The 23131-nt window shown below is 50.5% G+C and overlaps 9 protein-coding genes across 9 annotated transcripts; 5 read left to right on the top strand and 4 right to left on the bottom strand.

Moving 5' to 3' along the window:
* Positions 1-302: 302 nt before the first annotated feature.
* LOS1 (Ran GTPase-binding protein LOS1) lies at positions 303-3734 on the top strand (the record flags this gene model as incomplete). Its single annotated transcript, XM_041684386.1, has 4 exons — positions 303-314; positions 552-3150; positions 3198-3652; positions 3708-3734. The coding sequence occupies 4 exons, from the start codon at positions 303-305 to the stop codon at positions 3732-3734; spliced, it is 3093 nt and encodes a 1030-aa protein (XP_041538576.1).
* A 732-nt stretch (positions 3735-4466) lies between these two features.
* AKAW2_11855S (transaldolase family protein) lies at positions 4467-5919 on the bottom strand (the record flags this gene model as incomplete). The annotated part of the gene is made up of 7 exons (XM_041684385.1): positions 4467-4529; positions 4646-4988; positions 5069-5300; positions 5381-5489; positions 5561-5689; positions 5751-5794; positions 5847-5919. The coding sequence occupies 7 exons, from the start codon at positions 5917-5919 to the stop codon at positions 4467-4469; spliced, it is 993 nt and encodes a 330-aa protein (XP_041538575.1).
* Positions 5920-7941: 2022 nt separating this feature from the next.
* AKAW2_11854A (succinate dehydrogenase cytochrome b560 subunit) lies at positions 7942-8703 on the top strand (the record flags this gene model as incomplete). Its single annotated transcript, XM_041684384.1, has 3 exons — positions 7942-7981; positions 8041-8131; positions 8268-8703. 3 exons carry the CDS (start codon positions 7942-7944, stop codon positions 8701-8703), a joined length of 567 nt encoding a protein of 188 aa, XP_041538574.1.
* Positions 8704-10801: 2098 nt separating this feature from the next.
* AKAW2_11853A (uncharacterized protein) lies at positions 10802-11167 on the top strand (the record flags this gene model as incomplete). The annotated part of the gene is made up of 1 exon (XM_041684383.1): positions 10802-11167. One exon carries the CDS (start codon positions 10802-10804, stop codon positions 11165-11167), a length of 366 nt encoding a protein of 121 aa, XP_041538573.1.
* A 1274-nt stretch (positions 11168-12441) lies between these two features.
* On the top strand, positions 12442-13410 carry AKAW2_11852A (mitochondrial 54S ribosomal protein mL57; the record flags this gene model as incomplete). The annotated part of the gene is made up of 3 exons (XM_041684382.1): positions 12442-12829; positions 12900-13132; positions 13255-13410. 3 exons carry the CDS (start codon positions 12442-12444, stop codon positions 13408-13410), a joined length of 777 nt encoding a protein of 258 aa, XP_041538572.1.
* A 1173-nt stretch (positions 13411-14583) lies between these two features.
* Positions 14584-16442, top strand: APM1 (AP-1 complex subunit mu; the record flags this gene model as incomplete). The annotated part of the gene is made up of 6 exons (XM_041684381.1): positions 14584-14622; positions 14698-14826; positions 14996-15225; positions 15290-15779; positions 15853-16224; positions 16362-16442. 6 exons carry the CDS (start codon positions 14584-14586, stop codon positions 16440-16442), a joined length of 1341 nt encoding a protein of 446 aa, XP_041538571.1.
* Positions 16443-16846: 404 nt separating this feature from the next.
* On the bottom strand, positions 16847-17386 carry AKAW2_11850S (uncharacterized protein; the record flags this gene model as incomplete). The annotated part of the gene is made up of 1 exon (XM_041684380.1): positions 16847-17386. The coding sequence occupies one exon, from the start codon at positions 17384-17386 to the stop codon at positions 16847-16849; it is 540 nt and encodes a 179-aa protein (XP_041538570.1).
* Positions 17387-17612: 226 nt separating this feature from the next.
* On the bottom strand, positions 17613-18688 carry GTR1 (Rag GTPase GTR1; the record flags this gene model as incomplete). Its single annotated transcript, XM_041684378.1, has 2 exons — positions 17613-18420; positions 18495-18688. 2 exons carry the CDS (start codon positions 18686-18688, stop codon positions 17613-17615), a joined length of 1002 nt encoding a protein of 333 aa, XP_041538569.1.
* Positions 18689-19667: 979 nt separating this feature from the next.
* Positions 19668-21390, bottom strand: AKAW2_11848S (URC4/urg3 family protein; the record flags this gene model as incomplete). The annotated part of the gene is made up of 3 exons (XM_041684377.1): positions 19668-19751; positions 19820-20412; positions 20469-21390. The coding sequence occupies 3 exons, from the start codon at positions 21388-21390 to the stop codon at positions 19668-19670; spliced, it is 1599 nt and encodes a 532-aa protein (XP_041538568.1).
* Between the last annotated feature and the right edge of the window lie 1741 nt (positions 21391-23131).

Below are 23131 nucleotides of genomic sequence, written 5' to 3'. Positions count from 1 at the left end.
AATCACAGTCCACAAGCCCCCTTTGCTGACGAGCTATTGTACGACTCGTCCGGTGAGCAGAATTTGCGGTTTCTCGCTTCCCCAGGTGACTGGGTCTGACGCCGAAGAAAGAATCCACTTGCTCCAACGCACTAGTGATGGCTCAATAGGCTGGCCTCTGCGACTAGTTCTGTTCTGCTATGACTCTCCGCCGCCATCTGCATTTTGACCGAACAACCACCTCCATCGTTCCTTGATCCCTCCCCCTCACCCTCATTGCTTTCCGAGTCCTGCGACTCTGAAGGCAGCCCGGCTGGTCGAAGATGGAAGAGCAGGTAAGCTGCAGTCCCTAGTCTATACATTGACCCTCTTTTGGTCTTTGTCTTCTTTTACCTTTGCTCGCTTTTTTTCTTTTTCTGTTCAGCCCACACCCCACCACCGATCTCTCTTCCCCTCCATCCTTAACCCCCCCTCCCCTTTCTTATATCCCCTCTCCCCCCCTCTCATATTTCCCCTCATTCCCATGTCTCCCCCTCCGTCGACCTCTCGTTGACCCTCTCCCCCCCGTGTAGGTACTAAATGCCATTGAAATCGCCGGGAACCCAACCTCCGACCAAACTCTTAAGGCTCAGGCCTTCGACTACCTGAACCAACTCCGCACCGACCCCTCCGGATGGCAGGTCTGCCTTACCCTTTTCACTAAGACTCCGCAATACTCCGAAATCATACGGCATGTGGCGTTGGAAGTGGTCAACAGTGCGGCCCAGGCGGGTTTCATTGACCCCCAGGCGTTGGGCTATGTCCGGGACGGCCTGATGGCCTATCTCCGCCAGGTGTACGGTCAGGATAACGTTACCCCCGATCCGACCAGTATCCAAAACAAGATCGCCCAGACCATCACCTTCCTCTTCTCAGCTCTCTACGGCAATGGCTGGGAGACTTTCTTCGACGACCTCCTCAGCCTCACATACAAGAGTTCGGCCAGCACGAGCCACGACAACCCGCTCGGCGTTGTCTTCTACCTGCGTGTCATCAATGCGATCCATGAGGAAATTGGTGACGTGCTTGTGTCTCGGTCCCGCCCCGAGCAGGACAAGGCCAACCTGCTCAAGGATTTGATTCGCTCGCGCGACATGCAGAAAATCGCCAACTCGTGGCAGCAGATCTTGTCCGAATGGCGGGACGGAAATGATACGATCGTCGAGATGTCCCTGAGGGCGGTCGGCAGCTGGGTCAGCTGGATCGATATCGGTCTTGTGGTGAACCAGACCATGCTGGACCTTTTGTTCCAGCAGCTCGGTCGAGCGCAGAAGGCGGAGCTCCGAGAAGGAGAAGAGAAGGTGCGCGATGCGGCGGTTGACGTCTTCACGGAAATTATCGGCAAGAAGATGAAGCCAGAAGATAAAATGGACATGATTCTTTTCCTCAATCTCGACACTATTGTTACTCAGCTCTCGAACAGCCCCCCTCTTCATGATAACAGGTTTACCTTCAAGTACGATACTGACCTGGCGGAAACGGTGGCCAAGTTGGTCAACATTACCGTCATTGATATCGTACGGGCTTTGGAGCAGGACACTGTCACGGCCGAATGCAATGCCAAAGCCACCGGTCTGCTACAGGCCTTCCTGCCGCATATCCTGAGATACTTCTCCGATGAATACGATGAAGTCTGCTCGACTGTGATCCCCTGCGTGAGCGACCTCCTGTCCTATCTGCGGAAGATCGCCAAGGTCAACCCTGCCCTGGCCGAACAACATTCATCCATCCTGCTCCCCATTCTGAAAGCCATCATCGCCAAGATGCGCTACGATGAGACCTCATCCTGGGGTGACGAAGACGATCAGACAGACGAGGCGGAATTTCAAGAACTTCGGAAGCGCCTGGGCGTGCTGCAGCAGATCGTCGCAAGCGTCAACGAGCAGCTCTGCATGGAGGCTGTCTCGGAGGTTGTGGGAAACACATTCGAGAGCTTGCGTCAATCGGGAGCTCAGCTCGACTGGCGGGACTTGGACCTGGCTCTCCACGAGATGTTCCTGTTCGGCGAGGTTGCCGTCAGGGCTGGCAGCTTGTACAACAAGGGGGTCCCTAACAACGCGGCCGCGGAGAGGTTGGTCGGTATGATGTTGAAGATGGTCGAGTCAGACATCCGGTCTTTCACCCACCCAGCCACCCAGTTGCAGTACATGGAGATTTGTGTTCGCTACAGCTCCTTCTTCCAGTATCACACCCATCTGATTCCGACCGTGCTGGAGAGCTTCCTCCAACTCGTTCATCACCCGGTCAAGAAGGTGAAGACACGGTCATGGTACCTTTTCCAGCGCTTGGTGAAGCAACTCAGAACCCATGTTGGAAATGTGGCGCAGACCGTCGTCGAGGCGTTGGGCGACTTGCTCGTGATCAACGCTGAGTTGCCGACTGAAGGCTCGGATGGAGATGAGATGTCCTCAGAGGACCACGAGGGGTCGGCCGATGCTGTCTTTAACAGCCAGCTGTACCTGTTCGAGGCCGTGGGCATCATCTGCTCCACCCCGACTGTTCCCGCTGACAAGCAGGTCCTCTACGCACAGTCTGTGTTGAACCCCGTCTTCATGGATATGGAGAAGAACCTGGCCCCGGCTAAGGCCAATGATGAGCGGGCTTTGCTGCAGATACACCACGATATCATGGCACTGGGTACGCTTGCCAGAGGCTTCTCCGACTGGATGCCGGGAACCAGCTCCCCCGCTTCGTTGCCTGCACCTGAAGTCTCGGAGGCGTTCATGCAGGTCTCCGAGGCTACTCTCGTCGCGCTGGAGTCGCTAAAGACATCCTTCAATGTCAGAACAGCTGCTCGGTTTGCATTCTCGCGCCTTATTGGCGTTCTGGGATCCCGCATCCTGCCCCAGCTGCCGCGGTGGATTGACGGTCTGCTCACACAGACGTCCTCCCGTGATGAGATGGCTCTGTTCCTGCGACTGCTGGATCAAGTCATCTTCGGTTTTAAGGCGGAGATCTACTCTATCCTAGATGCGCTGTTGACCCCATTCCTGCAGCGGGTGTTCTCTGGCATTGCAGACGCCCCGACCGGCACTGATGACGAGGTCCAACTGGCCGAGCTGAAGCGGGAATACCTCAACTTCCTGCTGGCGGTCCTGAACAACGAGCTTGGGGCCGTTATTATTAGCGAGCGTAAGTTTGGTTGATTTCGATACTCTAATCAAAGCTAACGACACTAGGGAACCAACCCATGTTCGAAACGGTCATCGGTACTATCGAGCATTTCGCCAAGGACATTGAGGACTTCACTACTGCTAAGATGGCGTTTTCGGTCTTGTCGAAGATGGGCAGCTCTTGGGGCGGGCCCGACATTGCGCCGGAGGGTGCGAATGGCGCGGCAGCCCAGCAACAAGCACTGCCAGGATTTGGTCAGTTCATGATCACCCGGCTGTCGCCTCTGTGCTGGGCGCTCCCCGCAACCCCGTCCTTCAACTCGAAGGATGCACAGGCCAAGCAGGTCCTCGCCGAAGCAGGAGGTCTGCAGCGCACGATATACGCCAAGACAGGAATGGAGTACCTCCAGTACTTGCGGGATCGCGAGTTGCCAGGAATGGGAATGGGAGCGGACTTGGTGGAGGAGTTTGTGGGAGCATTGGGCCGGCTGGACATGAAGGGATTCCGGCAGTTCTTCCCGGTATGTGATTCTAACCATATACTTAACGCACTAAACTTGCTGACGTCCTCGACAGTCCTTTATCCAGCGATTGAGCGCATGATGTTGTGGTCTTTTTATCTCATCTTAACATTTTCATTTGTTTTACCCATCCGATCATTTGTTTCAGTCCTAGATTCCCCCACGGTTTGGTTTGATGACTGATGTTCTCATGTGACCATTTACAAAACATTCACCCACACACACACACTGAAGCTCTTATCGCCGACACCCACACACATACAACTCCTGTCCTCTATCTCTCTATCCATATGTCCATCTGTCTGCTTTCCATTCTGCTTGAAACTATTTGTATGCGGCCTTTGTCTGTTCTGTTTCGGAATTAAGGATGATAAAAAAAAAGGTATATAGTGTTTCTTTTCCTCTTCTTGCCCCTTTTCCTATATCCATTTTGGCATGGCATTTCATATTGCATGAGCAGGCGTTTTCAGACCCAGACTCCCAAGTCCGTTTGCGTGCCTGTATGCTGCTTTGCTTTGCTTGCTCTCCATTGCTTTTTTGAGGGTGGGTTGCTGGTTGGTTGGTTGGTTGGTGGGCTGGCTAGATCGTTATTAAGTACCTAGAAAGTTGATTCGATTGATTTGGTTGGTTAAAAAGCGGGTGAGGGGATTGTGTGGTGGAAGAGTAGGTAGGTAGATAGGTAGGTAGAAGAGAACAAAGGTTATTAGGATAGATAGATGTATGTTTGGTCTGATTGATTGTAGAGTATCCTATCAACCTAATCTCAATGACATACATAGCTAGTAGATAGTAGTATCTCACTGCCACCTCTTACTCAATTCAACCCCTTGAATACCTGAACCAACTTATCCTGCATATCACAGAAAATATTCACAGCCTAGACAGTAGTATAACCCCATTAGCATCATCATCATCATCATCATCATCATCATCATCAATAACCCAACCACCTCATCCCCTCAACCTAACAATGAAAAATATAACCAAACTCACCTGAGTCAACTTCTCCTCACTCAACCCATTCGCATCCCTCGTAAACGCAATCCGATACCCCGCCTCATCACCCACATACGACACTTCCTTCCCAGGCACAGCCCCCTCCACCACAGCAGGAGAATCAAACAACGATTCCACAGGTACTTTCCCCTCCAACAACGGCTTCGCCAACTCCTCCAACAACCCAGGAGCAATCGTGATATGCTGCACGCCCGCCAAGGCGAAGATCTCGTTCGTGGACGTCAAACTAGCGGGTAATACCTGTGTTTGGGATCCGATGGAGGCGTAGTATTTCTGGACTAGGGCGCTGAAGTGTAGGAGGGGGGAGGGGTCTTTGAAGCTATAAGTTTCATTTAGTACTACTGAATATAGTTGTGTGGGTTTATGGGGGGAGTGGAGGGTAATAGGGAGTGTGTATACCCCGGCTCAAAATGCACTCGCAGTTGGTTCACGTATGGTGCTATGTACGTGCATCCTACTTCTGCTGCTAGGATGGCTTGAGGCATGGTGAAGAGGGTGGTGGCGAGGGTTCGTACCCCGGCTTGTTCGAGGACTTGGCATGCTTTGAGACCTTCCCAGGTGCTGGGGATTTTGATGCAGATGCGGGATTGGGGGTGGGTGGGGGATAGGTGGTGGGTTAGCTTGACTATGCCTGTTTTATTGGTTTGGGGGGGTGGGGTTAGTGGTGGTATGTTTCTGTTGGGTGTATGTAGAGGGGATGGATGGACGTACGGAGGGCGTTGACGATGGTCTTTTCGGTGGAGTAGGAATAGTAGGGGTTGGTTTGGATGTGGATGTGACCGGTTATGTGGGGAGCGATTCTTAGGGAGAGGGATATCATCTAGGTCAAGTTATATATAGTAGTTGTGGTGAGTTGAAGGTTTTGGGAAGGAGAAGGGAGGGTGTACGCACTGCTATCTCGATGGCGAGTTCTTCGATGGTGAGACCGGGGTATTCGTGGATGAGAGCTTTGGCTTTGGTGAGAGAGGATTGGAGCAGCTCGGCATGTTGGGGCTTGGTGAGTTCGTTGTAGGCTATTGCCTGTGGTGATGTTAGCCGGGTGGTAAGGATGGGGTGAGTGGAATGGTTAGTAGGTGTATACCTGGTTGGAGGTGCAGTCGTGGAAAGGACCAAGGGTTTTGGCAACTGTCCTTGTATGTTAGTAGATGATAAGAGGTGCATGGAACTAAGTACGTGCCTTGCTCGTCCATGGTGTCGCAGTCGACAATGGAGCGAGAGCGGATGTAGTCGAGTCCAGTTTGGATAGTCATGGTGGTTGCTGTACTGTCTGATGGTGGATTATGGACTGGTGATTTGGATGATGAAGCTATGATATCTTGGTATTGGAGAGTTGAAGTGATCTATTGAAATACGAACTAGAAGGGTTGAGCATGGAGGAGAGAGGAGGGGAAGATCAGATAAGCATGCCTCGTAAACCTCCCCTCATGCCATCTCATATATTTAGCCTAAATAGTAGTTTCTTTATACTATTGATTCCTTGGACGCTTTCGGGCCGAGAGTCTCTTTTCCCCGACCTTCTTGGTCGGAGGGTTGGTCGGGAGAGAATACCGATGTCTACGGAGCATGTCCGTAGGATACATCACTGACTAGCCTCCTGTCATGTTGAGTAAGGCGAGGTTAAGCTCCGGAATAGACATATTGATCGACAGTTGTCAGCCAAGTGCCATGGAAGGTACACAGGTAGTGAGTTTAATGTGTACACCAGCACTACATGATTTGCGAGCATATCGATCGCCAGGATTACTTGCAAATTGGTGGTGGTCGGCTGTAGCTTACTGTCTATAGATATACTAGTTGACAACAGTAGGAGCACAACACGTTATTTCCCTTGTCCATACAACACCCCAATAGTTCCTAGAGCATGAGATCTTGACGACCAATATCGTTAATGCCCCGAAAAATGAACTGCATTGCAATGTAGAGTTGTAGACTAGTTGTGGTTATCAGAGTTTAGCGTGCCATAATCACTATTGCTGCGGGAGTCTCCCCGCACTTGCCCCGGCTTTAAGAAGACTTCTTGCATGCTACTTGGGGTTTAGTTATGGACAGTGACTGGAAGTCCAGTTAATGAGACGAGCATCGACTATGACTATGAAGCAAACACTCCTACAGTAACAATGAGATCCACTGCTATCATGTTGATGCAGACCCAGAAAATAAGTACTACGTTGTCTTTGTAGTAAGATATATTTCAAGTTCCCAGCACTTGATATATATTAGACATCTAGTCTCTTGGCCACTACCGGTCTGAACATCAGGCCCCGTTGTGAAGACATTTGATAAGCTTGATAAGTTAGTACCAGTAGCGCTGTCAATATCTTAATTATGAGATCGAGAGTTTCTGTATATTGAACGTAGTAATAGATTTTGCGGATTGCTGTGATGAGCTTATGGATGGGCCTGCTGAGCACCCTATGGCCTTCAACTAATTATTGACTGGCCTTCCCTCGCTTATCAGATGAGCTCTCCCACTAACTGAAGGGCTTTTGTTTGGCAAGCCTTATTCTGCACCTGCACCACACCGCATTTATGTTTGGATGTCTGCATTGGAAACAGAGGCTAAAGGTTTTATTTGCCAAAGCATCGCTGCGAATATCGAGCCGAGACGGCAGCAGCAGTCATTGAACAAGCAGTGTAGCAGGAGTATCGAACCCCGTCGTGTAAGTGGATAATATCCCAAAACTCAGCGACAGCTACGATGCTTGCTCTACACCAGGCCTAAAATGCTAGTTCTACGCGAATTCTTAGCGAATCCTAAAATCATGTAACCCTGATATGAAACCCTTCCATCTCATAGGATAGAGAAGAATGGGCGATTAACGACGGGACAGCTCCTTCTCAGGTATCTCATATGACCTCGGCGGTCACGACAGAATGCCGAACCAGTGAGGCCCTGCTAAGCACGTCGACATCATCCCGAATGGTAGACAACGTGGGCGGAGACCCTTGGGAGAGAAGAAAAAGAAGAAGAGGAAGAGAAAGCGACGGGAGAAACACACAAAAGTCGAAAAGCCGGAACTACGGGCGGTGAGTAGATGGAAGATGGATCTTCCGAGTGGTAATGCAGGGCTGCTCATTGGCTGATTTCGGGGCATCGGGTGAAGTCCCGTGACTGGGAGGTGAACCCGAGGTTGTCCGTCCCGTGATTCCGAAGCGTTACGAGCGAGTCGGCAGTTCGAGGCTACTTTCTTCTTGGACGACTACGACGACGACGGTCAGCTTCGTGTGCCCGAATCAGCCTCTCACTATTTCTTGAGGTTATCAATTTCATCATGCTCTCTCAGAAGGTTGCTCAGCAATCGCTGCGGCGGCGTACGTACCTACTTCATCCTCTTCAGCTAATCGCGCGACACTGACCTCAAATGTTGCAGTTGCCGTCCAGCAGCCCTACGCCCTGCGTTGGTCTTTGATGAACTCGGTCTCTCCGGCTGCTGTTGCTCTCGGAAGAGCCGTTCAGACTAGGTGAGCTACTATGCGTGATTGGGATACTCAGATGCGACTATCGACTTGGGAGGGGTTTCGCGATATCGAATTCGACGTCATGAAGCGAATGTCGCTAAGTGGAGGCGGAACATGGATTGCTAACGTTGTCGTGCAGACACGCTGCTACCTCCTCCAACTCCTCCGACCCTACCAAGCTTCTCGCCCAGCAGCGTCTCAACCGCCCCGTCTCTCCCCACCTTAGCATCTACCGTCCCCAGATCACATGGATCGGCAGTAGTATCCACCGTATCACCGGTATTGCGCTGTCCGGAAGTCTCTACCTCTATGCCTCTGCCTACCTCGCCTCTCCCATGCTCGGTTGGGACCTGGGCTCTGCCTCCGCTGCCGCCGCTTTCGCCGCTCTCCCTGTTGTCGCCAAGGTTGCCCTGAAGACTACCATGGCCCTGCCTTTCACCTACCACTGCATGAACGGAGTGCGCCACCTGATTTGGGATACTGGTGCTGGTCTTACCAACCCTCAGGTCATCAAGTCCGGCTGGACTGTGGTTGGTCTGAGTACTCTTAGCGCTCTCATTCTTGCTTTCCTGTGAACTATTGTGACATACCTCTGATTCCTGTTGTGTTTTAAAATTGTTTTCGTGCAATATATTTTATACCAGTCAATTGACGACTGTTTTTGGATTAAACTTTACATTTTTCACCGCAAACTCTGAGCTTCGTCTCACTGTCCTAGCCGTGGAATTTGTCGGCATGTAGGGGATTTTGAAACAAAGACTAATGCCTTAGCCGTGACCCCCCTACAACCGCCTGGAGGGGAAGGCGGAGCGATGGCCTTGATTCCACGGAAGGTACTTGTCGATAGGTATGTCCTAAAGCCATGAGTTTGGAGATCTATGCAATCAGGTCATGACTGTTATGGCTCTCATGCAGAAACTGGCCGTATCATTGTCTAGTGTGCAATCTACTCCGTGAACTCCTCAAATCAAAGGACAAAAATAAAAGCAATCCGCCACGCCTCTATGTCCGTTTCCCCCATGACTTTGGCTCGAGAGCCTGGCAGTTGACATGTCTCAAGGATAGTCTCCCTTTCTTGCATTCGCCTTTCAATGATGTCAAGATTATGAATCAATAGTGCACTGGAAATTTCATTCCCTTCCCATCACGTTCTATTGCAGATTTGTCAGAACGTACTCAGCATCGCGGGGTAGATTATTGGTTATAAACTTACCTTCTCTACTAGTTTGTGCTGTCCTTTGAAAAGAACCAGTCTTGAACAATCGATGATCATGCAGGGCTCGGGGGCGGATTAGGAGGTATAGGGCCCGGCGAGGGTGGATCATGCACCGAATAGGGAATTGGTGCGACATCCTCGCAGCTACTCCAGATTGGCTGAGGGATGTCCTCAAGTATGAAATCGAAATGGGCGCGATACATGACGCAATATCTTCGTTCAGTAAACATGGAGGTCAATTGGCAAGACAATCTTAGCAGCGGCTGTTCTGATAAAGGTATAAGGTGGTGCAGTTGTGTGACTCTAAGTATGAAGGATTTGGTGATATGCCGCAAGATCAATGAAGGAGCAGATGACAACGGGGTAGAATATGAGCTGTTTCTCTTGGTGTGAGTTGGCTAACATCCCGCATTAAATACTAGCCCCAGAACCCAGCAATGGGTCCGAAGGATGCCTCTGAGTTGTACACCGCCATACCGATCAACGTTCTACCAACAGTGAGGAACCGCGTGGATATGACACTTCCGATGGTCTAACGGTGATCTTCATGGCTATCGCCGGATCTCGATGGGATTTTTGCCGTTTCTGCAAGGGCCCGACGGATGTTTGGTGGTATGTCATGTTAAACAGCGTACGCTACGTTGTATGTTTTGACCAATTGCTCCATATTTTGCCTTCTTGAGCACGACCTGACGAATTCTGGTACGTAGCGTGATCTCACAGAAGACATATTTCTTGCTGGTTACCCGACGGCTGGAGACTCCAGGCTGCAATCCCCGAGCGTACGGAAGACTAAAACTTCTCGGTCCACTACATTCGATAACGGATGCAGGACTTCTATGCCCGGACTTTCATGATATACTGTGCCCCACTAAATTGTTAAACGGGAGCTGCCACCCGCCGACTCTCATCACGGCGATCCTCTGTTGGGTAATCTTATCCGTCATCGTCTACAGTGTTTATTCATTGCAGCTCTGATTCCAAGTACCTTGGGAGATCACGGATGGTTGTTTGATATTGCACCGTGAAAACCAAGCAGCATTATCTGCTGATATCCGAGACCACGGATACTATTGTTTGGTGCAAATGATCAAACGCGGAGGCCATCCGTCCAAGCAGATTTACTAACACACTGGACTACTCAGCTGATAAAGACAGTGTACTGAGAACGAACAGGACCTAAGTGCCGACATTGTGCAGTTTACATGTATCGCCTGCCCCTCGATCATTCCTACTTTGCCCTCGTTCCCCATTAGCCATTCTGGGTACTCCTAGCCAATCCATCCTGAACGATAGCCGGGGCTGGCGAGCTCAAAAGATCCTTAAACGAGCGGTCAACAAATGAAATGGAGTGGTAGCCAGCAAAGATACGGAAGAGTCCAGGTTATGGAAGTGGAATACAAGGCACACTGCAGTAAGCACGTGGACTAATTTCTGAGCCTTGTGCCACTCCAAGAATGTTGAAGATTCAGGAAAGCGGGGAAGTAGCCCTGTTTGTTGCAGGGACTGCATTGGACTGCCTCCCCGCGGCAAGCAGTGCGTCGAATCGGATGCGCAACGTATTTCTGCCGACGACCGCAAAGCGACGCACTGAGGCACAGTGCATTGCCTTAGTAACTGGCGTCTTGCCGCAATTGACACGTACTATCCTTGCACAATGCCACTCTAGACACAATAGAAGGCTTGTGGTTAAACGCAGCAACAGGCTAGGTTCTCAAAAGAGTGAGCATAAGGGTCTGAACCACCTTATTCGGAAAGATTCGAGAGCAAAGGGTTCCTCAACCCCATTTCGCATGAAAAAGGAATTGCTGTGTTTGTTCTAATTCCAGCCCTAATCCCATGCGAAGTCCACAGGATAAGGCATGGATGTCAGACGGTAGGTACATGGCCGGCTTGCGATGACCCTCATTACCACGTTCCAGAGGTGTGATCCGTACCTAAATCTTAAGCCATCTTTAATTCACATGCCACTATGGTACTGAAGCAATATGAGATGGTCACCACCTGTCCTGATTTCGCTAATACAGTCTCATACTTCAACACTGCGGTGGCGACTGGGCTCATGGAACAACTGCCGAATGGAGCATGAGCTGATTCTACGCTTAGACATACCACAGTTTTGAGCGACATGATGCACACAATAATCGGGGAATGGCGGGACACGAGTGCTACAACAATTGCACATAAGTACCATCGGCCGGGTCTCCAGTGCTTGCATGTCACACATGCTGACAAGGATATGAAGGGAAACTAGTGGCCGCTCAACTTTGCGGTGTGGAATCCCGCGCCGCAGGTTATGGCCAGGTACCTACAGATCAGCGGCTCCTTTCTGAATAGAAGCATTATGGAAACTGTTAGTCATTTCGTACTTTTCTGGCTGGTTCCCGCGAGCTGTACAACGGGAGCCCAGACGGCAAATATGCTTTAGGCTGGCGCGCTTCCCGTGAGGCACGCCTTGTCCTCCAAGAGTCTTGCTCACTTGGTTCTATGGTGCATCCTTGCCTTTTGCCTTATAGTGCATACTGTTGCTCTTGGGGAAGTCAATGCGGGAGTCAAGTTTGGCAGTTGGTGGCATGTATTTTTCCGTGTCTCCTCGCGACACTCGTCATCGACAACTGAGTTAGTCTTGAATAATATGTGAAGTAGTTGCATAGGCCGGCCGTACAACAATTAGCCTACACATTACCACCGATTCCAAGTTTTGTGAAGCGATGCTCTTGTTCTAGATCCATACGGCTCAGGTGTTGATGGCTCGAGCGCACCGGATAGAATGGGGATGGGCTCCGAGTAGTAACTGGTAGGCAAAGGTACTGATCATTAAAACACAATTAATGGTACTGAAATAATTGTCATGAATTGATATAAAGGTTGGTTTCATAGGGTGGCTCTCTATCCATTGTTTGAAAGTACAGATTTGGCGGGCGAGCCGGAGAACTGAGCGGCTATCCCGATCGGGACTAGCGCCACGTCTCCGAATTCTTCCTCCTCCAAAGGAATTATTATCATTGATGGCCGCCATCGATCGTGGAAAAAGACCCGGCCTGGCGACCTCCTCCCTCTCACCCACCACTCCGGATTCCGGCCCTTCCTCTCTCCAATGGCTTCCGTACTATCGACTCGCGCGGTCAGGACCGCTTCCTGCTCCGCATGCCGCTCCCTCGCTCGTCCCAACTCGATCGCAGCCGGTCTCCTTCCGCGGCGAGGACTCTCGACGGCCACCGAAGATGCAGCAGTTAACCATGCGGACAAGCCCCGGTGGTCGTACACGCCGCCTCGTGCCAAAGCGCCGTTCTCCTTGAGACTCAACTCCAACCGCCCCGAGTTCCCCGTGAACTCTGACCCCAAGGTTCTGGACCGGTTCTACATCCTCATGCTCGGAAACGACGGTGACAAGATGCTCTCGGAGGAGACCAAGTGGCTCGCAGTGACACACAAGAGTTTCGATCAGGGCCGGAGAGGTTTCAATGACCGTTTGGCCTTCCTGGGTATGTCAAATGTTGCTCTGCAATGAATGGTAACAGGATTGGATACTAATCCGGATGGGGTTGTACACAGGCAAGCGTATTGTTCAGCTGCAGGCTTCGTTGGCTCTGGTTCAGAGTCCTAGCAACGCTGCTAAATCTGCCACCCCCGATGCGTATGGCCGGGTCCCCTTCACTCACCCGGCTTTGGATAGCCTGGACAACCTCGACTACAACACGAAGAGCTTCCTTACGAGCAAGACGAAGCTGTCGGAATTGGCTCACAAGTATGACATGCAGAGAGTTGTGAGATGGTGCCCTCGGAAGGTGAGTCTAGGAGTCCCATGCATTGAAACGATATTCGAACGCCTTGCGCTGCTGGCTTTTTGATATCGTCTCGCCAGTCAGTCAATTGAATCCCCTGCTAACAGCGGTGTGTTTACGTGTAGCCCAACAACCTCGAAAGCTCTGGAATGGACCTCGTTCTCGCCCACACAATGTACGCTGTGATCGGTGCCATCTCCCTGGAGAAGGGCAATGCTGTTGCGAACAAGGTGGCCCGTGAGCGCATATTAGCACCTCTGGGATTTAAGATCGCGGCTTGAGTTGGGTGATTGATTCATGGGAAATGGCCGCAGGTGCATTTTCAAGGCGTTACTTCCTTTTCTCTTTTCCCCTTCCCCTTGTTTTCTTTGTGCCCTGGATGTTCTGTGTATGTGTTGGGGCTTTTCTTCATCCGCCATATATTATGTATTTTTATCTACGACTTGTCTTATATAGTGACTGCAAATACCACCGGAAGTTCTGTCTTCTCTCTAACATCTACTACACTTGTACGTCTATGGGATCTTTAGAATTCGGTTCACATGGCATGCCAATCAAATTTTCTGAACAAATAAAGTAGATATCCAAAAGTATGTACGGTTCCTCTGACACCGCCCGGGTAACAGTAAGCAAAATACCCGGCCAGCTCTTATGGAACCCTCGAATACACGATGCCTAGTCTTCGCACCTTTGTATCGCAAAGTCAGCAATGAGAAACCAGGAACTCCACGACAGAATGTCACGGAAGAACCCAGAAATCACAAAAAAGCAATTTGAGCTGCCTTGCACTGTCTAGGAAGGGCGTATGGTACAAAGAAAGAAAAGAAAAGAAGAGGAAGAGAATTCGCTTGCGACGGCCGAAATATATTCTGCGCGCGTGACCAGCGCTAGGCTTCATCAGGTCTAGTGGAGATCTGGACTGGCCGGATCTCTCGAATAGGTTTAGCGCTCTGATTAGAGACCCCTGAGGCATTGATACACTTAATACACTAATGTGACCAGATTATGGTAACTTACCCCGCCACAAGCTCTTTGTCTGGCGGTGTATTGTGTACGAAACAATACCACGCGGAAAGGCAGAGCATCCCCGATGGCCGCATCATCAGTTCAAGTCTGTCTTAGTCTTGCATGATATTCGTTCCATTCCAGCTTCATCGCAGGCACGTCGGCCAAGACCTCCTCCTTCTGCAGCTTCCTGTGAGTTCTCCGGCTCTGGTTTTTATAGATTCCCCAGGTTGAAAGTGCTTTTGAGCTAAATTAGAGTCCACAGCTACCTCCCCGCAAGTCCAGCATGTTGAACTAGTGGTTTCGCTGGCCTCTCCCGTTGAATCTCGCCCAGGAGCCTCCCGCCCATTTAGTCCTCCAGTACCTGCCCGACTCACCTCCTCGATCCTCGCGCCATTTAACCTCCACTTCACTTTTCCACCCACGACCTCCCTTCGAATACCCTCGCGATGGCGTCGGCCATCTTCTTTCTCGATCTCAAGGGCAAGGTATGAACCCCCGTGGAGGTTGCGCTGTCACGAACAATTCCGCCGTGATCCCCTGGAACCTGACCGTTTATTTAGACCCTTCTAGCCCGAAACTACCGCGGAGACATCCCCATGTCCGCCGTCGAGAAATTCCCCATCCTCCTCAGTGACGCCGAAGAAGAGAGCTCCGCCGTGGCTCCGTGCTTTTCCCACGAAGGAATTAACGTACGTATCTGTGTCTCCGACTTGTGGCTGCGGCGGCGCACCTGCATCTACCCCCCGCCGTTCCCCGCAACCCGCTGTGTCTACCATCTCCCACATCAGCCCTGCGCGCATCCTCAGAAAGGAACACAGAATCATGGAGGTCAATTGCTGAGAATATAATCTTGTCTAGTACCTCTACATCCGTCACAGCAACCTTTACATTCTTGCCCTGACTAAGAAGAACACCAATGCCACCGAGATCCTCCTTTTCCTACACAAGATCGTGGAGGTATTCACGGAATACTTCAAGGTACTGGAGGAGGAGAGTATCCGCGATAACTTTGTCATCATTTATGAATTGCTCGATGAGATGATGGACTTTGGCTACCCGCAGACGACGGAGAGCAAGATATTGCAAGAGTAAGATGGGCCCGTCTATGCGACTATAAGCGGTGGAGGATCACAGCTGACAAGTCCATGGCAGATATATTACCCAAGAATCACACAAGCTGGAGATCCAGGCCCGACCACCCATTGCTGTCACCAATGCCGTGTCATGGCGAAGTGAGGGTATCCGGTACCGCAAGAACGAAGTCTTCCTTGATGTTGTGGAGTCCCTTAACCTCCTCGTGTCCGCGTCTGGTAACGTGTTGCGATCGGAGATTCTCGGAGCTATCAAGATGAAGTGTTATCTGAGTGGTATGCCGGAACTTCGTCTGGGTTTGAACGACAAGGTGATGTTCGAGACCACGGGTCGCGCAACGAGAGGAAAGGCGGTCGAGATGGAGGACGTCAAGTTCCACCAGTGTGTCCGTCTTTCTCGGTTCGAGAATGACCGCACCATCAGCTTCATTCCCCCGGATGGCGAATTCGAGCTGATGAGCTACCGGTTGAACACCCAAGTCAAGCCTCTGATTTGGGTGGAATGTCTGGTGGAATCGCACTCTGGATCACGCATGGAGTACATGTTGAAGGTACGGCCAACACCCCGCCTTTGCTACTCAAGAGAAACAAAATGACCAAGCTAACACCATCTCACCCGAACAGGCCAAGGCCCAATTCAAGCGCCGCAGCACTGCCAACAACGTAGAAATTCTCGTCCCAGTCCCGGAAGACGCCGACTCACCCCGTTTCCGCACCAACATCGGAACCGTGCACTACGCGCCCGAGAAGTCCGCCATCATCTGGAAGATCAAGCAGTTCGGCGGAGGCAAGGAGTTCCTCATGCGCGCAGAGCTGGGTCTGCCGTCCGTAAAGGGCGACGACGAGCACGGTGGTGGCATGACCGGTGGTTTCGGAGGTAGCATGGGTGGAACCGGGCAGGGCAAGGCAAAGCGGCCGATCAACGTCAAATTCGAAATCCCTTACTTCACTACTAGCGGTATCCAAGTCCGGTACTTGAAGATCACGGAACCTAAGGTATGTCCATATCCCCATGTCAGCTCTCGTGACTCCCCCACCACCACCATCAGTCGGATTAGCAGTCTCGTCACACAAGCACAATGCAATTGAATGAATGCATGAATGAATGCTAACGAATGACCCGATGAATGCAGCTACAATACCCCTCCCTCCCATGGGTGCGATATATAACACAATCAGGCGACATTGCTGTCCGCATGCCAGATGTACAATGATGTAAAGCGTTTCTTCTTTCTTTCTTTCTTTCTATATCTTTTCTTCTCTAGTTTCCATTCAATAGGTATACTTTCTTTCCCCCTTTCCTTTTTTTTTTTTAATGCATCAAGCATGGATGCATCATTTGTCTATTGATGGAGTGTACTCCTTGTACAGATTGGTTCACTGGCACATGATACATCGGGCAATTTGATAGTAGTAGTAGTAGTAGTAGTAGTAGTAGTAGTAGTAGTAGTAGTAGTAGTAGTAGTAGTAGTAGTAGTAGTAGTAGTAGTAGTAGGAATGTTGCAGAAAGTAGTTCTTCTCTCTTGGCCTCAGGCAACGTGAACGTGACATGATATGCCACAGAAACCTCGCCATTGCCTTACCGTACCGCTACGCACTTAGTGAGTACTGTTAATGTCTAGGAGATCACAGTACTGGAATCAATTGGTTCAATGGAAGTATGGTAGTAATCGGTTATAACATATCGCATTTTTAATTCCGCGGTTTCTTGATCATCAAATGTATGGCACAATCCCTTTCCATCATTGTTTTCTTCCTCTTCCTCTTTCTTCATCGTCTTCTTTTTTCCAACATACACACGCAATGACCATGTAATATAGAACCAATAGATATGGACTGAGAAATATTTGTGAGAAGCAAGTACATCAATGAGCAGGTGAGTGAGTGAGTGGAGACAGTCATAAGGAAATGAAGACAATAACTTTTTTTTTACCAGCCGTGGAACATAAGGACCAGAAACATAGTCAATTGGCATGTTACACATAGTAGTAAAAGTATGGATCCAGATGAGAGGATTATGGTATGATATGATATGATATGGAGAGTCTGAAAGTGCGAGAGAAAGAAGAAAGAACAGTATACATACATATAGAATGCCATGCATGCTAAGTAGGGTATCTTTGTCTTTGAATAAAACAGATTTGTTTTGGTTTTGCATTACGTACTTACTCACACATTTCTTCTGCTCATAGCTTTCGTAGGTTTGAATGCCGTGTAAACGACGCTGGCTAATAGGTGACTGGTTCGTTGGTCGCAGTGAAGTGAGATGCTGTTTTGCGTTTCTTTTTCGTCATAAGGCGTACGGGTCCGTTTTCTCTTTTATATTTGGTGGAGTGCTTGGCTGATTTGAGGGATGGCCGGTGGCGGCCGGTCGAGGAGTCAAATCAATGGGTCCCGTTGCTGTTGTCCGGGGATTCAGCCGCAGGGAGGGGAAATCCGTCCCCGTGACCGGTAGCGGCGGCTTTGGAGAAGCCCTCTCGAGCTAGCATGGTGTTTAGGACAGCACAATTGTAGGCTGCCTCGCCCGGCGGTACAACCAGAAAAATGTATGTATTGTCCGTGAAGCGGCCGAGGAAGACGTTGAATTGCGGAGTCTTCGTATGCATGACGACGAACCCGGCAGATGCAGGGGTTGTGTGGGTGTTCCGCGCCGCACAGTGCTTGAAGGCTTTCATGATGTTGGAGAGTCGTTCATGGCGATCATAAATGGGGTTCAAGTCGCCTACTTCTGAGGAAACGGAAGTTACGGTGAGGAAGGTTGACCGTTCGAACAAGATGACTTCTTCGGCATCAATTCGCTTGGAGAAGGCTTGCAGGAAGCGCTCGATGACAGTCAAGTTTGGAATAAGCTTGTGGACAATGCCGGCCCACGCTTTGTAGAGCGATTGATCCCATATACTACTGCCAAAGGTGTCGATACTGAAATGCTCCGAACGACTGCGAATTAAGGCGGACCGTTCTTCGTAGATGCGTTGGCGGTGCTCGGCTTGGATGAGATCCAGTTTATGTACAAGGCAGAACACGTAGGCATTGGGACTGTATTCTTTCAGGGCGTTGATGATGGCGTTGTAGGTGTCAAGATCGCGCTCGACCTCGCGGGATTCAATGTCGAAGACGTAGATCAGGACCGCGACGTCGGAGAAGATGTTCCCTCGCTGAGACGCGAGATATGTTTCCATGAATGCATCCTGTCTGTTTCATGGTAAAAAAGCATGTTGGGTTAGACACTGCAATGATTCGAGAAATTGCCTGAGACTGCGACTTACCCTCCGCAATCCCAGAGGTTCAGCGTGAGGTTTCCCATGAACTTGACATGGCTGTGCTCGACATCAATGGTAGCACCCAGGCGCCGGACATCTTTCGCAACATAATTGCTGAAGATGATTGAGCGCATCGACGATTTTCCAGATCCACTTTTGCCCATCAAGAGGACCTTTCTCTTCTTCTTGCGCATATCCATTGTGGCAGTTCCCCGGAGCTATCCGTTAACCGTACCCCGCACTTTACGGGGCTGGTGATCGTTCAGATGGATGGCAACCGTGAAGAGATGTGGGATTTAGCATCCGCATAAATACCTCCAGCCCATGGGATGCAGTAGGACCCTGCAAGTCGAGGGAGGGAACGATCTCCACAGGCAATGAATGGGCGAGGGTGGTTGGTTGGACAGAAGGAGCAGCAGCAGCCGGATGACCAGCCTTCCGGGCGTCATTGCATGAGCTTCTTCCCGGGATTAATAATATTCCGGGGTCCCATCACGTGGAGAGCGCACGGTCCACCCAGGGCTGCTGACATTGAAGGTTGGATGGGATGCAGAGTGCACGGTCAGTAATGCGAGTAATGTATTGTCCCTCTCACCGAACTATCCATCTCCTTCCCCCTGCCTTGAAATTCGTCCCACGGAGGTGGCGTTCATCCACATTCCTCCCATGTGCCTCCATTGTTATTAGACTTTCTGCACGGAAGGGGTGTTTGCCAATCATCAGGCTCCACTTCATCTATAGTGGATTGACTAGAACCAAAACATTATCAAACTAGCAAAGACACTATCCCCATAATAATTCCTTTTCCAAGGAAAATAGTCAGGATTGAGACTGCTGGCGGAAAGACTAATCCCAGCCAGGTAAACTTTTATGATCACATTTCCATCCAAATATAGGCAAGAAGGTAAAAAGGGCCCAAGGAACTGTGTACAGGAAAGGTAGACGATCATCTCTTCACGATGATCCTACAGAAGAAATTAGGTATAAAGTCGGCCAGGTGCCGCAGCAGAGACCTTGTACAAAACGAACAGAAAAAAAGGGGGAGCCACAGGCGATGGGCACGAAAGTAGTAAGACGCATAAACATCCGGTCATCAAAGTCGTAAGCACGACCACCAGCCGTGGAACGGGCGTCGACTGGCGGTGTCAGGTATCCAAAACATCAACAGATATGCGATCATTAGAAAACAGTGCCATCGGAACGGATCATGATCGGAGGTTCTTTCGTGTTGGGTCTCGACACTTCGGCAATCTCACGGCCACCCTATTACTTCTGCATCAGCAAATGTTGCCCACGTAAAACAATGAGTGCAGGGATAAAATATCACATACCTTCCAGGATCCAGCCTCAAGCATTTGTGCAAGGGTCAACTGATCGTCTCCCGTCAGTCCAAGCTGACCGTTCACTTCATCCAGTAGCTCATCCAGGAACCCAACGGTCACAGCCCGCCATTCAACGACAACGTCGTCATCCGTGGAGAACAGTGGTACAACTTCCACGTTGGGTTGGCCCTTGATCTGCGCATTCTCCTTGTAGGCGGCAATACCCCGCTCCAAATCGTGTTCCTTCAGAGTCAACAGACCCATGTCAATCAGCAAACCACCGTTCCGGTATTCGGGTAGACCCGTGAGCAGTTCACTGCCGGCGAAATGGATCTTCATCAGCTTCGACATGGGCACCATGATAGAGTAGCACAGCCACTGCGTAAGCTTGTGGAATGGGACGATGCTCTCCCAGGGTTTCGCAGGGGGAGACTTGGGGAGATCGGAGCACGGCCAGGCGTCTCCGATAGATAGCCCATCAATCTGGGTGCGGGACGGCGGCCAGATCGGAGACAATCCATCCATAAGGACACTCCAGAGCGTGGTGATAGGCACAATCGGAACCGACGAAGCAAGTGTAGACGGATGAGAAAGGAGGTAGTCTAACGATGTTATGTTAGTCGAGATCCCAGCGACCCTTCATCGAATAAAGCCTTACCGAGCATGTTGCCTGGCCTAGCATCTACCCCAAAGAAATCTTGGTTGTTCAGGGCCTCGGAAAGTCGGATCAGAAGACCAGCTCGGCCTTCAATTCCCGCCAAGGGGTTGGTTTCGGAGTGTTGCAATCCCTTTGCGAGTACTTCGACCGTGATCTTCTTCAGGCCTGCCCCATCCACTTGACAAGGCTCCGTCGGATCGCTGCTAAACATACCACTCTTAAACATTTCCAAGGTTGCCACGGCCAGACCCTCGCTCCGCGAATAGAACTTGCCGGACTCCTTCGACTTGTATGACCACCTGGTACCTGCACCAGCATCGAGAAGGACGGAAACAACGAAAAGGTCGATCAATCGCCGGGTACGCTCCTGCGCATCAATGGTACTGGGCCAGGACTGGAGCAATTGGTTGACGCGGGGTCGTCCACCCACGTCGAAGTGTTGCCAACGGCCATGAGGAGGAATGGAGTCGTAGTCCGGGCCATAATCTCTCTGCAAACGATAGCTTTGATTAGCAAACCTGAGACGGAATAGAGGGACTGGGCTAATCCTTTGGCCGAGATGGCTGCAGCATATAGAAAGTACCTTGATAATGGAGACAATGTAAGATGCAGTGGCCATGAATTTGCCCATATCCACATCAAAGTGGTTGAGTCTATTTCTCTTGGCCTTGTTCAAAACAAGGCTACAGCGCTCACGGACAGCATGGATACTCCGCAGGTAGGCCGCTGGATCGAGGGCCGAATCAGGTGGTTTGGCAATGGGTAGTTCTGGGATGGAGGCAGGCAGCCCACTTCCTTTATAACCGGGCGATCTCAATGATGCATTGGAGGTACGAGCGCTGTTGACGGTTACGGTCGAGTCGAAATCCTCCTTCTCGCTTTGAATCGAGTTCTTAGAGTCTTTGCGCTTAAAGAGACCCATGGTGATGGGGAGGGGTCAATAGTAGAGACGGAGGGTGAAACACAACAAACGCTCCCTAGCACTCAGGGGGAAGAAAGAACACTTGTTCGTGCCAGGGGATTGACAGTGAGGTGGAACACTCGAGGAGGGAAGGGAAAGGAAAAAAAGAAAGACAGATGAGAGGCCCTGGTGCCAGAAGAAAGCAGACCGGAAAAATGGACACCAGAGGGGAAAAGGTACATAAAAGGATGGTGATCTGCGGCAGTTGCGGGAGACTCGAAGAAGAAAAAGAAGAGAAGAGGCCCTGGTGGGTGGTGACTTTCGGTTTTGACTCTTTAGTCTGACTCTTCTGACTCTTTTTTTAATTTTCTCTTTGTTTTATTATTATTATTTTTTTTTTCCATCTACCTTCTGTAATTTTTTGGGGCCTTTTCAATTCCTTTGGGCTTAAAACTTTTTTTTTTTCTTTACAGCATGGAGGGACAAATAATACTAATAATAAGGACGAGAAATAATAATAACAGGAATAATACGGGGCGGGGCGGCCGAGTGAGCTTAGGAGGAGTTAGGAAAGGTTAGGAGTTAGTAGCCCAACTAGCAAGACATCATTGGAGCGAAAAGGAGTGGTCCGTAGCCACTGGACCTTCACGGAGCATACACCCAGTGAACTAGTCGAGCCCTCGGAGTCGGGAGGTGGAGAGCTTGAGGGGGGCAGAGGTCTTGTCGGAAAGGCTCCAGTTCGATGTTAAAAAGGGTGCATGGCGGGTTGGCCGATTTAGCGTTCTGATAGGAACCGATTCGTACCATTGTTTACCGTTCCCACGGTCGTGAACACTACTGGAAATGTAGTCGGTTGAAAAGAACTTAACTTTCCACCAGTACCTGGTATTTACTGGGTAGTAAAGTAGGTAAGTAGTCCCTGTCAGGTACAAAGTAACAGGAGACAGAAGAACGACATGGGGCCAATAGTAAATATGTATAACTGGCAACATATTGCTCTAAAGCAAATGATTCCAAAAAAGGTACAGATAGGCTTACAGAGTTCGACCATCCCATGCCTAGGTAGTTAGGGCAGTCCGTCCGTCCCTTGGGGAGAAGGGCCAAACTCAGGGCCAAGGGACCAAGACTACCGCGGAGTATTCAGACCGCGGCGCAATCGACCCGACGCCAGTGATGAGGTCAGAGAATATCAGACCAGTTGGAAGAGTGGAAGATAGATACATCTAACTAGTCAATGTCTGATGTGCCCTAAGTATGTAGGTGCATGATGGTGCATGCATGATAAACCCAACCCGACCCATCCATACGCGCGCATTACCATACGTACCGCACGGTACCAGACCGGTACCTGGTCCCGGTGATGGTGGGGGAGGGAGCCCATAACTGGCCCCGTGTCTGGTAAAGTGCAAATTTCCCAGAATGGAGCAGTTCCAACGGGTCTTGGACGACGACTACTTTAGCACCTCCCCCTAAACTCCATCACCCATCAACTTCCTCCTCGGTGCTAGCTACGGCCGACCAAGGGATGCTGTGTCCAGATCGATGGAACCAATGGAAAAATAGGTTAAATTAGCGAGGACCAAAAAAGAAAAAAGAGGAGTACAGGGGAGCACAGACAAGCCTGCGCACAAGGCTATACGTACCAGGTTCATTTGCTTCCCCCCCCCCCCTCTCCTCGCCCCGACACGGCGGATCTAGCAGGCTGTTAGTCACTCTGCGCCTCCAGCACTTCACCGAATCGGGACATGTCCCTCCCATGGAA

This window comes from Aspergillus luchuensis, chromosome 1 (genome assembly GCF_016861625.1).
Source record: "Aspergillus luchuensis IFO 4308 DNA, chromosome 1, nearly complete sequence".
Classification (NCBI taxonomy): domain Eukaryota; kingdom Fungi; phylum Ascomycota; class Eurotiomycetes; order Eurotiales; family Aspergillaceae; genus Aspergillus; species Aspergillus luchuensis.
This window is presented reverse-complemented; position numbering and strand designations above follow the sequence as displayed.